The following is a 13,138-nucleotide window of genomic DNA, read 5'->3' as shown; positions in this document are numbered from 1 at the left end:
CACGTTATAAACATGCCATGCTGACATTTTAACATTAGGTTATGTTAAATACAGTGAATAACAGCCTGCCTGCTCTTACTGTACTTCTGTTCCAGCATTTGTAATCTGAATCTCCAAAACAGCTGAGCGCATTAAGAACTGAGGCAATGAACTTCACCAAGACCTTCTCACCCATAATAAAGCCGGTAGCTGCTGTTTTTGTAAGTTAGCCCGACAGCCTCGTGTTGAATTAAAACAGAAAAATCACCTGTGCTGAAATATCACATACCGCATCAATTAAACCTGCCGTTTTCCAAATAACACAAACTGCACAAACACTCCGCGCGCAGTGACCGGATTATACAGCTAACTATATAACTAACACACCGCTGGGGCTCGAGCTGCAAGCTAGCTAACACGTTGCCCACTTTAAAGTAAAAATGCCCGAATAACAAGCCTGAAAAAACAGAAACTGCGACAGGGGAAATGTGACAGGACTACAAAAATACAAACAAAGTCTATTTCTGCATTTCTAGAGCGTTTAAACGCAGCCAGCAGGCCGGTTTAGCTAATGCTACCGCTAAAGCTAATGCTAGCTACCTGCCTAAGTAGCTGGTTAGGAGACCGGCTGATACCTGCCAACGTGTTTTGTATATTCAGGAGCGAAATAAACACACAAACACGCGCTGTTCAGACCTGCCACCCACACATTCACTCACCCAGAAAGGGTCAGAGCCGTCCACGCTGCAAAAATGATCAATACCCATTCGCCGCGGTTTATTTTCTGTGTTTTGGTGGAGAGAGTCGCGTTGCTCTCATTCCTGCTGTACAGACTGAGACACAGCGCCGACAGGGGGCGCTATAACCGCGCGCCCGCTCACAGCGCAGAATAAGGTCAACACAAACTAACTATTACATCATTAGAAACGTGACTTCGCGTTTTTATAAGTATATTACATTAATGTATAAAAAGTGCATTCTGTTCCATGCGTTTAATATGTTTTAAAATAATAATTAAAAAAATAATAAACAAGATGTGTTATACTGCTGAGGTTGCTGATTAAACGTATTACATATAGCACATGATTTTTTTTTGTAACAAAAACATCTAACTTAGCTATATAATTAAGTAGGTAATGTTGTGAACAAAGTCATTCACGGTGCTTTAGTGTGAAAGTGTGCTCCATTCACAACAGGTCAAATTTTTTTTTAAGAAAATCAAAAAAATAAACTATTTCAGGAATATTAGATCATATTTGGTTTATGAAAGTTCTAGGTTATAATGTGTTTTAAATATACAGAACAGTCTTGTCAGTCTAAGTCTTGTGCTGTCCATACAATACACGACTTTGAAAAGACTCTGAAAAAAACTTTTATCAGACTAGAGTCTGACACTTCTCACATCTAAAGACAAGTCACAGTCTTTTGAGTCACAGAATTTTAATCACTTTTTAAACACAGACTAGTCACAGACTGGGATCACTATTTGTAAGACTGCAACTAGATTATTTCTGTAATTATTTCCCATCACGCTTCTGGTGGAGTTTACATACAATACATATTACATATTAAATCACAAATAATGTGTATATCGCTACTGTGATTTATCAAAGACTGATTTTTCTGCCACTCTGTTAGTTTTTAATTTTTTTAACAGAATATATTTTGTGTTCAACTCTGCCTATAAGCTTCTTTCCCCCCACTTTTTTGCTACAACCTTGTACAGCAAAGAATCACAGTTTCAGTTCTATACTGCTATTTGCCTTTGAATAACATTATTCTTCATTATTCAACATTATTCTTCATTATTATAATGAAGAACATTATTCTTGCAAAATGTGTATTTATTAACCCCTTAACAGGCCAGGATTTTTGTCATTTTTCTGCCTGATATTACACACCTAAATCTTGAAGTTTTCTATTCATGCATTAACTAAAAAGGTTTCATGTTTGATAATAAACATTACTACAAATTCTAATTGTAATTGTAATAAAAAATATTTTTAAAAATGTAAGTAAATCTGCAACAGTCACAAAATATTCTTGTCTTGCGTCTTCCCGTAGCTCTTCTCCTATTGGTTGTTGACATTGTTCACGTCACAATTTGCGTGAGCCAAGTCTCAGGACTTATGATAATATTAATCATGGTTGATTTTATCGGAATGGCAGGACAGAAAAAAGTTACTTAAACCTTCAATCCTTACCACCTTACACTGAACGATCGAGATGACGCAACCGCAACTCGACTCTAGCAAGACTTCCATTTATCTGGAAATTTGTCTGCAACAGAAACCCTTAAAAAATCGTTAGGTTTATGGTCGGCATAAGCTATCAGGCACCAAATCTCCAGATTTGCAGAGACACATGGACACTGGAAGAACATGGAAACATGGAAAATGATGAAGTAATACCCAGACTGGTTTATGAGATTTAATGAGACACAATAGATTGCAGTCATTCACATCTCGTTTTGTCTTAATTACTTGACATGGGGAAGAGTTCTTTACAGGTATCAGACTTTAAAATAAAGTAATAAAAACTGTTCTCCCCAATTTAGATTGGCCAATTATCCCATGCCCTCAACTAGGATCTGCTTTGTCACTTGCAATGCTCAGAAGAGGACAAACACAAGCCTCTTCTGATACATGTGAATCAGTCACCACTTCTTTTTTCAAGCTGCTGCCAATGCAAGCGAGTTTGCTGGTCAAGGCAGCAAACTGGCTCTAAGGAAAGTGCTGGATTCTCTTCTCTATAACATCAGAAAACAGACAGCTGTTCAGACCAGCATCCATTGAAAGTGATGAGGGGAGAGAGCATGATCAATTATCTGGGGCATCAGCAGCATTTTAATGAGGGGGACACACTGTTGGGGCAGGGCATAGATGGATGGGTCGGGGCAGTTATGGAGCCCCACTCAAAAAATGTAATAAATTAGATGCAATTTCCTGCATTCTGGTTTATTTATACAAAGTGGACTTAATTCAATGACTGTTTTTTTCTTTATTGTTTCATACTTGCTGATAAGAATACTAAACTCCCAATTGTCTGAATTTCATTCATATTTCATTCTTACTGATAATATGAAACCAGCAGGTGGTGCTCTGTGCACTATAATTTGCATAGCTGATGATAATAGTCTAAGTTAGGCTACAGAAGTATATACTGGTTTCTCAGTACAATTGTACGTCAAAACAGTGAATCAGTAAATATCATCAGAGCAGACTTAGCATAGTGTGAGTTAGTGTGCAGTGTTTAGTTAAATGGTGAAATAACTAAAAATCTGTTGTCAGGGTGGAAGTGAATGAATTGCAGAGTGAAAAATAAATATGCAAATACTAGATTACATCATATCAGATATAACATACACCAGTAATAAAATATGAGCAAACGTCATGTCTCCACAGCTGTGGGCACTGAGTGGCTAAAGTGCTAAGTGTTTTGCATTCAAATGCAGAGTGCAGTCTGTCTGTCTAGATATGAGTATGAGAATTAAAGTTAAAGTTACAAAACATACAGAAGATCCTTAGTGCATCACAGGACAGTGTGTGAGTGTTTGTTCATCTGATCTTATTTACAGAAGATAGAAGTGTTGGTTTAGTGCTTGGGCCCTATTTTAATGATCTATAGCGCACTAGTTAATAACGCTTTGCGCAGTTGAATTTAGAATTTAAATTCAAAACTTGACAGGAATTCAAAAGTAACGCAATAGTTACTTTTACTGGTAACTAGTTACTTTTGTAGTGGAGTAACTCAGTTACTAACTCAGTTACTTTTTGGAGAAGTAACTAGTAACTATAACTAATTACTTTTTCAAAGTAACGTGCCCAACACTGCATGACCAGCACAAGCCTTAAAGATCTCTGGCCTATCAGTGAGCTCTGCTGAAGTGTGAATTGGTTTAGTCAAAGCAGTCCTGCAGCAATAAAAACAAATATCTGTTTGAGTTTTATCCTTTTATGGAAAGGCTGCTGGATAGGGACAATTTTGAGTACCTTGGGGAAAACACCTGCACCATACACTGGACACAGTGTGTCCAAAAGTATCCAGACAGCCCTGCTAAAACCATCCAACCCAAGACCAACCTGGAAATCTGGAAAGCTGGTAGACTAGCTCATTAAATAACTAATGACCAGCATACGGCATGTTTTTATTGGATTGCTCTCTCTAGGTGGGTAGATGGCACTCTCTCCACACATCACTCCAAAGGGTGATGTCCCTCAGCACAAAGCGCCTGTGAGCTGATGTATCGGAAACCGAGTCGCTGCGCTTTTCTTTCGAATGCGCTGTGATGCTACTCGACAATGCTTCATCAGGCGGTGTCTGACTTCACATGTAATGGAGAAGGTGTGTGCTACTATTCACCCTCCTGGTGTGTTGGGGCATTACTATTGATAGTGGGAGTCCTAATGAGTGGGTTGGGTAATTGGCCGTGTAAATGGGGGGAAAATGGGGAAAAAATTGGAGTGGCAGAGCTCATCATCCAACATCAGCTCTAGACTAATGCTTTTGTGATGAGATAAATCCAAACAAATACAGAAAACATGATCTAACTCCTTACTAATACCTTTCTACATACTTTTGAACACCATGCAGCCTTCTTGTGTCCAGTCTGAAACCACGTGATCCAGTTGTAGCTTTACAACACACAGTAACACACCACCATTATATAAGTGCCACTGCAGTGCTGACAATTGCCCACCACCCAGATAATAGCTGCTTTGTGATGGTCCTGAGGGATCCTGACCATTGAAGAACAGGGTAAAAGGAGGATAATAAGGTATGCAGAGAAGCAATGACTACCATCTGTAATTACTAAAGTGCTCCTATACTGTCAGTGGAGCTAAAGTAATGACCATGACATGATTTTCATATCTCACTGTCACCAAGACAGTGCACTGTGATGACTTCAGTGGTGGGAGGGGTTTGGGAGATAAGACACGCCCACAACCCCAATGAACATATCCAAATTAAGGCATTTAAATAAATAAAGTTTGTCCAAGGTGATCATCTGTGAAATACAGTACCAGAGTAGCAGCAGAACCTGAACACACAGGCAGACAGCCAGGAGGAGAACTTAACAACATATGTGAGTATGCCTTTAATTAGTACCAGCTTTAGAATAGATATGCATGATTTTTGTAGCTGTGCACTCTATATTAGTCAAAATATGGTATATATCTAAAAGTATATATTTAAATATGATGTGCTATGACAATATAAGAAATTAATAAAAAAAACATTAGCACAAAGGAATGTAGATCACACTACTTATAATCATATTAAATGAACTGATTAACTGAATATGTCGGATAACATCTCCATTGTGTTTCTACACACAGATCACTTTATTAAAAACACTCACCTTGTGTGTCCTTTTTCTGTCCAATTTAAAACACCTACCTTATGCTTACATTCACTGGCCACTTTATTAGAAATACCTACTATGTTCTTCTACTCACTGGACACTTTATTAGAAACACATAGCTTTTGCTTGTATTATTTGGCAACTTTATTAGAAACACCTACTATATTTTTTTCACTCACTGGACACTTTATTAGAAACACCCACATTATGTTTTCTTTTTCTGGCCAATATAATAGAAACAGCAACCTTGTGCTTCCACTTACTGGCCACTATATTAGAAACCCCTTCCTTGTGCTTCTACTCACTGGTCACTTTATTAGAAACCCCTTCCTTGTGATTCTACACACTGACCCCTTTATTGGAAACACCCACATTGTGTTTCCTTTTTCTGGCCAATTTAATAGAAACAGCAACCTTTTACATTTAACTCAGTGGCCACTTTAATAGAAACACTAATCTTGTGCTTCCGTTTCTGGTTAATTTTATCAGAAATACATTGTCGCTGTTCAATGAAAAACAAGTATCTCCAAAACAGCAACTTTACAGGAGAGAGATAAAACCTTCTAAACTTTCAGTGGAAGTCAATGTAAAAAGAGTTTATTTCAGGTCATTTTGAAGAGTTTCTATTGGTCCGTTCATTAAGACATTTTGGAACAGTGTAAGGGACAGTTTGTCATTTCAAATTATCAACAAAAATGGAGATATTTGTTTTTCATTGGACAGCAATGATATACCTTATGCTTACATTCACTCGACATTTTATTAGGAGCATTGAATAGAAATAAACATTTAAAGATACTTTAAGGAACTATGGTGTAAAAGAGTTTGTGATTGGCCAAAAAGACAAAACTGTATATGAATGAAATAAAGTTGAAATATGTTACATTTTTATTACTGCAATAATAGCATGCTATAAACATAGTTTTATATATACACATTATTCAAATCAGGTGCACAGTGGTCAGCACTTCTAATATCACATTTCTCTATTATTATTAATATTGTAAGCATATCTAACTGTGTGTCATGATCTTATCTGCTTCAAGTCTTCAACCAAACATGACACATAATATTGTGTGTTACCAATGCAAATGAATTGAACATACAAAGACAGTGTTTTGTCCGGTGTTCACCTCGGACGTCCTGTCAGAGCAGATATTCCTTATAAGGGACTCAGTGTGGATCTGACTGCCCACTTTCAACAGATCCTCATATCCCACATATCTTAAACATACACATCACAGAGTGTGACTCTAGTGTTTTTAATAGAACACTATTAAAAAACAAAGGTAGTTTTATGCAGCATAGAGAATATTATTACAAAACATACATACAGCTCTGGAAAAAAAGTAAGAGACCACTTAAAAACTCTGGAATATAATCAAGAGGAAGCTGGAAGACCACAAGCCATCAAACCAAACTGAACTGCTTAAATGTTTGCACCAGGAGTAAAGGCATAAAGTTATCCAAAAGCAGCGTGTAAGACTGGAGAAGGTGAACATGCCAAGATGCATGAAAATTGTGATTAATAAACAGTGTTATACCACCAAATATACATTTCTGAACTCTTAAAACTTTATGAATATGAACTTGTTTTATTTGCATTATTATATGAGGTCTGAAAGCTTGAAAGTTTGTTATTTCAGCCATTTCTAATTTTCTGCAAATAAATGCTCTAAATTACAATATTTATTTTTTGTATTTTGGGAGAAATGTGGTCTGTAGTTTATAGACTAAAACAACAATGTTCATTTTACTCAAACTGATTCAGAAACTGAAGTACATACACAGATACAAAAGTTTCTATAAAGTAGCCAATGAGGAAATATAAAGTAGGTGTTTCTTATAAATTGGACAGTAAATTGAAGCACAAGGAAGCTGTTTCTAATAAAGTGGCCAGTGAGAGGAAGTACAATGTTGTTATTTCTAAAGTAGTTGTCAGAAATTCGAAGAATTCGAAGTGGCCAGGAATTGTATTTACATGTTTTTTATGTGATGTTTTTAAATGTTTTACACAGCTACTCAGACATACGTGAAGATGTCTAAGAAATCAGAAAATGACGACAGCAGCAAGTTCCTGTTCCTCGACAACGACTTTAAAAACACCGGAGTGGCCCAGGCGGACTGGTCAGCTAAGAAGATGGTGTGGGTTCCTTCTGAGAAGGATGGATTCCAGTCAGCCAGCATTAAGGAGGAGAAAGGGGACGAGGTGGTGGTGGAGCTGGACAATGGCTCCAAGATAACGGTCCACAAAGACAACATCCAGAAGATGAACCCACCCAAGTTCAGCAAGGCCGAGGACATGGCGGCGCTGACCTGCCTGAACGAGGCCTCAGTGCTGCACAACCTGAGAGAGAGATACTTCTCTGGACTCATTTATGTGAGTTTTATTCAGTGTCCATTCAGTTAAGTTTATTATTCATTTATTGTTCAGCAGATATTACAAATCTTTTATATCCACTAGGAATTATTTGGTATCCACTATGTACATTATTCACTATCCAATTATCTAATTATGCAACTAATATGAAATAATCAGTGTCTGCTATTAATTAAAATATGTTTCACTATGACTAACTCAGTACATCTATTAAATTGAATCTGTATCCACTATTAATTATTTCCTCTTAAAAACATAAATAACTCAGTATCAGGAAAAAGTATCTCGAAAAGTATACAATTTCTTTGCTTAAAATAATGAATAAATAAATACATTAAAATAAATTAATCAGTATCTGCTTTGAATGATATGCATTCAAAATGATTCAGTATTCATTATAAATTATTTAGTATCCACTATGAATCATTCATTCTGTATCTACTATAAATAATTTAGTATCCTGTAAAGAGAATTCAGTATCCATTATGAATCATTCCGTATCTACTATGAATAATTCAGTATCCTGTATAAAGAATTCAGTTGTCAGGAATACCCAGGCAGGGAGACGAGGAGGCGGACACAAGTGCAGGTAGGGACGAAACGAATAATAACACGTAATAATAAAGTAAACCAAAACAAACGAGAGGAACTAGTGAACATAAACTAAACAAACAAGAAGTACTAAATATATATATATACAAACAGGGAGTAAATAAACAAAGAAACAAACAAAGCTAAGAACATAAACAAGGAATAAACAAGAAACTAGAAACTAACAAAAATAACCAAAACTAAACAGGGCAGGGATATATATATACAGGGGAAACAACAAGAAGCAAAACACTAAGAAATAAACAAGGAAATAGACTATATATATATGGCAAAAACAGAGAACAGAGAAACGCTAAGAGGACTGATAACACTGAGAGAGACAAAACAACATTGGAAGGTGCAAAGACCGACGGAGACAAAGTGGCAGAGGAGGGCTAATATACTAACATAAAACACACTCGAATTGGAAACACCTGGGGCTAGGGGGCGGAGCTACAATAAACACAGGTGGAAAAGTACTGACAGGAGACACAGGGGAGCACAGGTCACGTGGGGAAGACACACAGACACACGAGACGAGGCCAAGACGTGACATCAGTATCCATTATGAATTAGTCAGTATCTACTCTTACCAATACAGTATCAACTATAAAGGATTTAGTATCCACTATTAATCATTTCATATCTACTACGAATGACTCAGTCTCCATTATAAAGATTCACTATCCACTATGAATTTTTTTGTATCTACTATACATGATTCAGCATACACTATCAAATATTCAGTAACTACTGTATGAATCAGTATCCACTGTGAAACTGATATGTTAATTCTAATAATTTAGTAGGAGATTTAATGTGAAGGTGGGTCTTCTGGACTTTATTTTCCTTGAATGAAAAATCTCCATTCAAAATGATGTGTATTCTAAGACTAGGCTTAATCACTGTCTGGGGAACTGTCCCACAGAGTTTAAGAAATATAAAGCATGTGTGATTTGGTTCTAAACATGTTCTCTGTTCTCTGCAGACATATTCAGGTCTGTTCTGTGTGGTGGTGAACCCCTACAAAATGCTGCCCATCTACTCTGAGAAGATCATTGAGATGTATAAGGGCAAGAAACGCCATGAAGTCCCTCCCCACATCTACTCCGTCACCGACAACGCCTATAGGAACATGATGCAGGGTAACGACAACTTCCTGTTGAGGGTGCTCACAGAGACTGCTGCTATATTGTGGTTTTGACTTCTGGTCATGTGAAGGCCCAGGCCAAGCAGAACTGAAGCCTCAGAGTCGCTTCAAAACAGATTCAATGAGTAGTTTGGCCCACAAGTCTAACAAATAACTTAGGCTTGTAGCTTACCAGTTAGCATGGTGCTAACTGCATGTCTAAATTTTCATACACTGTTCTCAAACCCTGTGGTGGTGTTCAGTGAACTGTAATAGAGTTGTGGATAACACTATACCGACAGATTTTGCTGTTTTTTTTATGTATTTAGGGATACACATATACATATTTACAAACACGGAGAAAAGGGGCAGAAAAAGAGATACTAGATACACTGGACAGGACAAAACAAGCAATTATAAAAGCATAAACAGAGAAGTCAGCTCTCGATGTATTTTAAGAAAAGTGACCAGGCTTCCTCAAATGATTTTATATATTTTTTAAAGATTTGCTGTTTGACTCTCCAAGTTGCAATAATCTGCAAAGAGATTAAGCCAATGTTTAATTGGGATTTGAGTTCTATCTTTTCAATTTAGCATTATTAACAACTTTTTTTAGCAATGGTTATTGATTAAAATAAATGGTTTAAGATGACTGGGTGCTCTTAATAAAGAAAGATCATTAAGAAGAGCTATAGGGGATAACAAATCCTAGAATGTTAGAAAGTCATGACCTGTCATGACCTCCAGCCAAAACAGCTCAATTGTAGGACAAATCCAAAGATTTTTCCACTGTGTTTAGCTCTGCTCTGTACTTTACTTTATGTTTTAGATTATATGTATATGTATTATATTATATCAGAAACTACATAACCTGGCTGTCTATTAAAAAACAAGTTTCTCCATTTTTTACGACATTTCTTAGTTTACTAATATTTTGAACACACAAACTTATCAAGAGTAATTCTTCAAATTACCTGAAATAAACTAATTTTACACTGATTTACACTGACACTGTCTCTCCTGTAAAGTTGCTGTTTATCATTAAATGAGCAACATGCAGACACCAATGTTTCACAAACAGCTCATATTCAGTGTTTGAGATGAAAACATTCAAAGGGAGAGTTTGGTATAAACGTGTGGTTTATTGTAGAGAAACTTTGATTCCACTGCAATGACTACAACACTATCCAAAACCCACCAGTGATCCTACATGTGTCTTCTGAGTTTATATGAAATGCTAATGACTGTAAAATAGTGGAAAATCTGAAAAAGACAAGTTTTCTTTTGATACTGTTTTTGGCAAACAATGCCCTGCATTATTCCCTCTATCAAGTTAATGATATACAATTTCAAAGTGCCATTTTAGACTTTTCTCAGAGCTCTGTATAAACTGTGCCTGAGACATGAGCGCAATAATAATCAGCAGACATATAAACTTTCAGAGCATTTCTCTATGAAATCCACATATTAACTATTATTTGAAGTATTTTGAGGTTGTATTTGAAGGGGTCTGTGTGCAGATTTTAAACATCATTGTCTACTAGATAGCTGACACCCACACACATCACTGTAACTTCCATAGAAGGGGGCTTTCAGTCCTTTAGTTCAGCTTCAAACATCTACATCTATTTTTAGATACGTGAACTGAAGTTCATTTTCCCCCTGCGCTGACTTTGGAATATGTAAGCTTTTCCGATGCTCTGGCAGGTTAATCTGTTTCAGCTTCTTAGTCCTGACCGTTCATGCGTCCGGCCACAGCTCAAACACCTGCCTCTGTCTTTTGTGTTTTCTCCTCAGAGCGTGAGGACCAGTCCATTCTCTGCACGTAAGTAATAACACACAATAACACACACACACACACACACACATTTATATAAGTGTATAAAACTCCTTTTACAAGGCTCTGGGATCAGACACTGACTGACATTGTTGTCTGACCACCAATAAAGATCCAATCAGCTTCATTTGCAATAGCAGGTCACTCTGTAAGCGCTTGAACAGCTGTTAGTTTGAATGGTCAAACAGCCTCCTCTTAAAGAGCTGCAGTGTTGTAGCTTTGTTTACATAGATAACACTACACACTGTCTTTCACAGAAAGCCTGGAAAGGAAAGAAGTTCATGCAAAGTAGAGACCTGCACCCAGAAGAAAGAGTCCGATTGCAATGCTATTGAGAAGGTTAACAGGAACAAAACTAATTATGAAAAATTTAAACGGGTACAAACAATATGTATTGAGCTACACAGACAGAATCAGTATGTAACGCATGAGTCAGCAAGGAGTTGTAGAGGTTCCTAATGGTGACCTGTGACAATCCATCCTCTGCACCTCCAATAGAATTCCACACATTTTAATCTGGAATAGGTCTGGTAACGTGGCTGGTTATGCCATAGCATCTGCACCTTAAAAAAAAACACCTCTTAAGACAGTAGCAGTATGTGGGTGAGCATTGTCCTGTAATACTAGCACAGCAGAGGGCCTTTGGTTGCAGGACCTTATTAACCTAGAGTTGTAAGTATGGGTGCAAAAGTTCAAAGAAAACATTTTGATACAGCTCAGTTCAGAACTCTACACCTCTGGAAAAAAGAGATCACTAAAAAGGAAAACATGGTGGAGGAAAACATGCCAAGATGCATGAAAACTGTGATTAAAAATCAGGGTTATTGCACCAAATAAAACTTTTCGAATATGAACTTATTTTCTTTGCATTATTTGAGGTCTGAAAACTCAGATGTGTCAGCAGGGCCAGGACAAGGTGAGACAAGTGCTGATTAGAAAACACAGGTTTATTGTAAAAACAGATGCCAAATGAATTGGTGTACGCAGTACAGCAAGTAAACAATAGGGCAGCAATAAATACCAACATACCAAATCAAAGAGCCAAAACCAGGGTCAGTACACGGAAAGACAAGCAGGATAAACAGGGAATAGGCAAGATATTAGTCAAAGGAGGAAGTGAGGTCGGACACTAAAGATCCACAACAAAGTTATAGGGCTAGTCAAAAAAGAAAACGAAGAGCAGAAAAGGGTAAATAACAAGAAGACAAGAGAGCAGGAAAAAAACGTGTCATAACACAGCTAGAAAACTAGATAATACTCAGCAGAGAACAAAGGGAACAGAGGACTTTATATACAGATACAAATAGGTGTGGGAAATAAGCAATCAGAAGATGGGCGAAGCTGAATGCTGCAATGTTCAGCCGAGTCATTACAGTGCATGGGCTGAGAATGCTGGAATTTTTTTTTTTTTTTTCGGAGAACAATTGTCCAGGCAGACTGACAGCGTCAGGGCTGACAAAATTACATTTTTTTTTTATTGGGATAAATGTTGTCCGTTTATAGAATAAAACCAAAACGTTAAAAAGTTGTATGTAATGATAACATACTGTACTATTGCCCACCCTTACTGTGACCTTCTCTCAGGGGGGAGTCCGGAGCTGGAAAGACTGAAAACACCAAGAAGGTCATTCAGTACCTGGCTGTTGTTGCTTCATCACACAAGGGAAAGAAAGACACCGGCTCGGTGAGTGCAGGCCTGCCTGGTTCTACCAGTTCTGAAGCAAAATATTAGAGATACACAACAACTCAAACTGTGAAGGTTTATATGAAAAAGAAATTGTAGATGGTTATTTCTATAGCTTTATTAAAATGGCTTTAAATGTATTTCAACTAGCAGATGTCCATGTATTGATTATC

At 37.1% G+C, this 13,138-nt stretch overlaps 2 protein-coding genes across 3 annotated transcripts in view; one reads left to right on the top strand and one right to left on the bottom strand.

Annotated features, from left to right (window-relative positions):
* abcc1 (ATP-binding cassette, sub-family C (CFTR/MRP), member 1) overlaps positions 1–822 on the bottom strand; it is a 43,552-nt gene extending 42,730 nt beyond the window's left edge. For both annotated transcript variants that reach the window (XM_049467883.1, XM_007235343.3), the window contains exon 1: positions 699–822. In XM_049467883.1, the coding sequence (XP_049323840.1) occupies positions 699–746 (48 nt within the window). In that variant the 5' untranslated portion in view covers positions 747–822. The remainder of the gene's footprint in view (positions 1–698) is intronic.
* Positions 823–5,004: 4,182 nt separating this feature from the next.
* myh11b (myosin, heavy chain 11b, smooth muscle) overlaps positions 5,005–13,138 on the top strand; it is a 49,754-nt gene continuing 41,620 nt past the window's right edge. Inside the window, exons 1-5 of the mRNA XM_022665872.2 lie at positions 5,005–5,065; positions 7,363–7,724; positions 9,304–9,460; positions 11,242–11,269; positions 12,866–12,965. Of these exons, the coding sequence (XP_022521593.2) occupies positions 7,383–7,724; positions 9,304–9,460; positions 11,242–11,269; positions 12,866–12,965 (627 nt within the window). The 5' untranslated portion in view covers positions 5,005–5,065; positions 7,363–7,382. The remainder of the gene's footprint in view (positions 5,066–7,362; positions 7,725–9,303; positions 9,461–11,241; positions 11,270–12,865; positions 12,966–13,138) is intronic.

Source organism: Astyanax mexicanus, chromosome 19 (assembly GCF_023375975.1).
Source record: "Astyanax mexicanus isolate ESR-SI-001 chromosome 19, AstMex3_surface, whole genome shotgun sequence".
NCBI classification, from domain to species: Eukaryota; Metazoa; Chordata; class Actinopteri; order Characiformes; family Acestrorhamphidae; genus Astyanax; species Astyanax mexicanus.
This window is presented reverse-complemented; position numbering and strand designations above follow the sequence as displayed.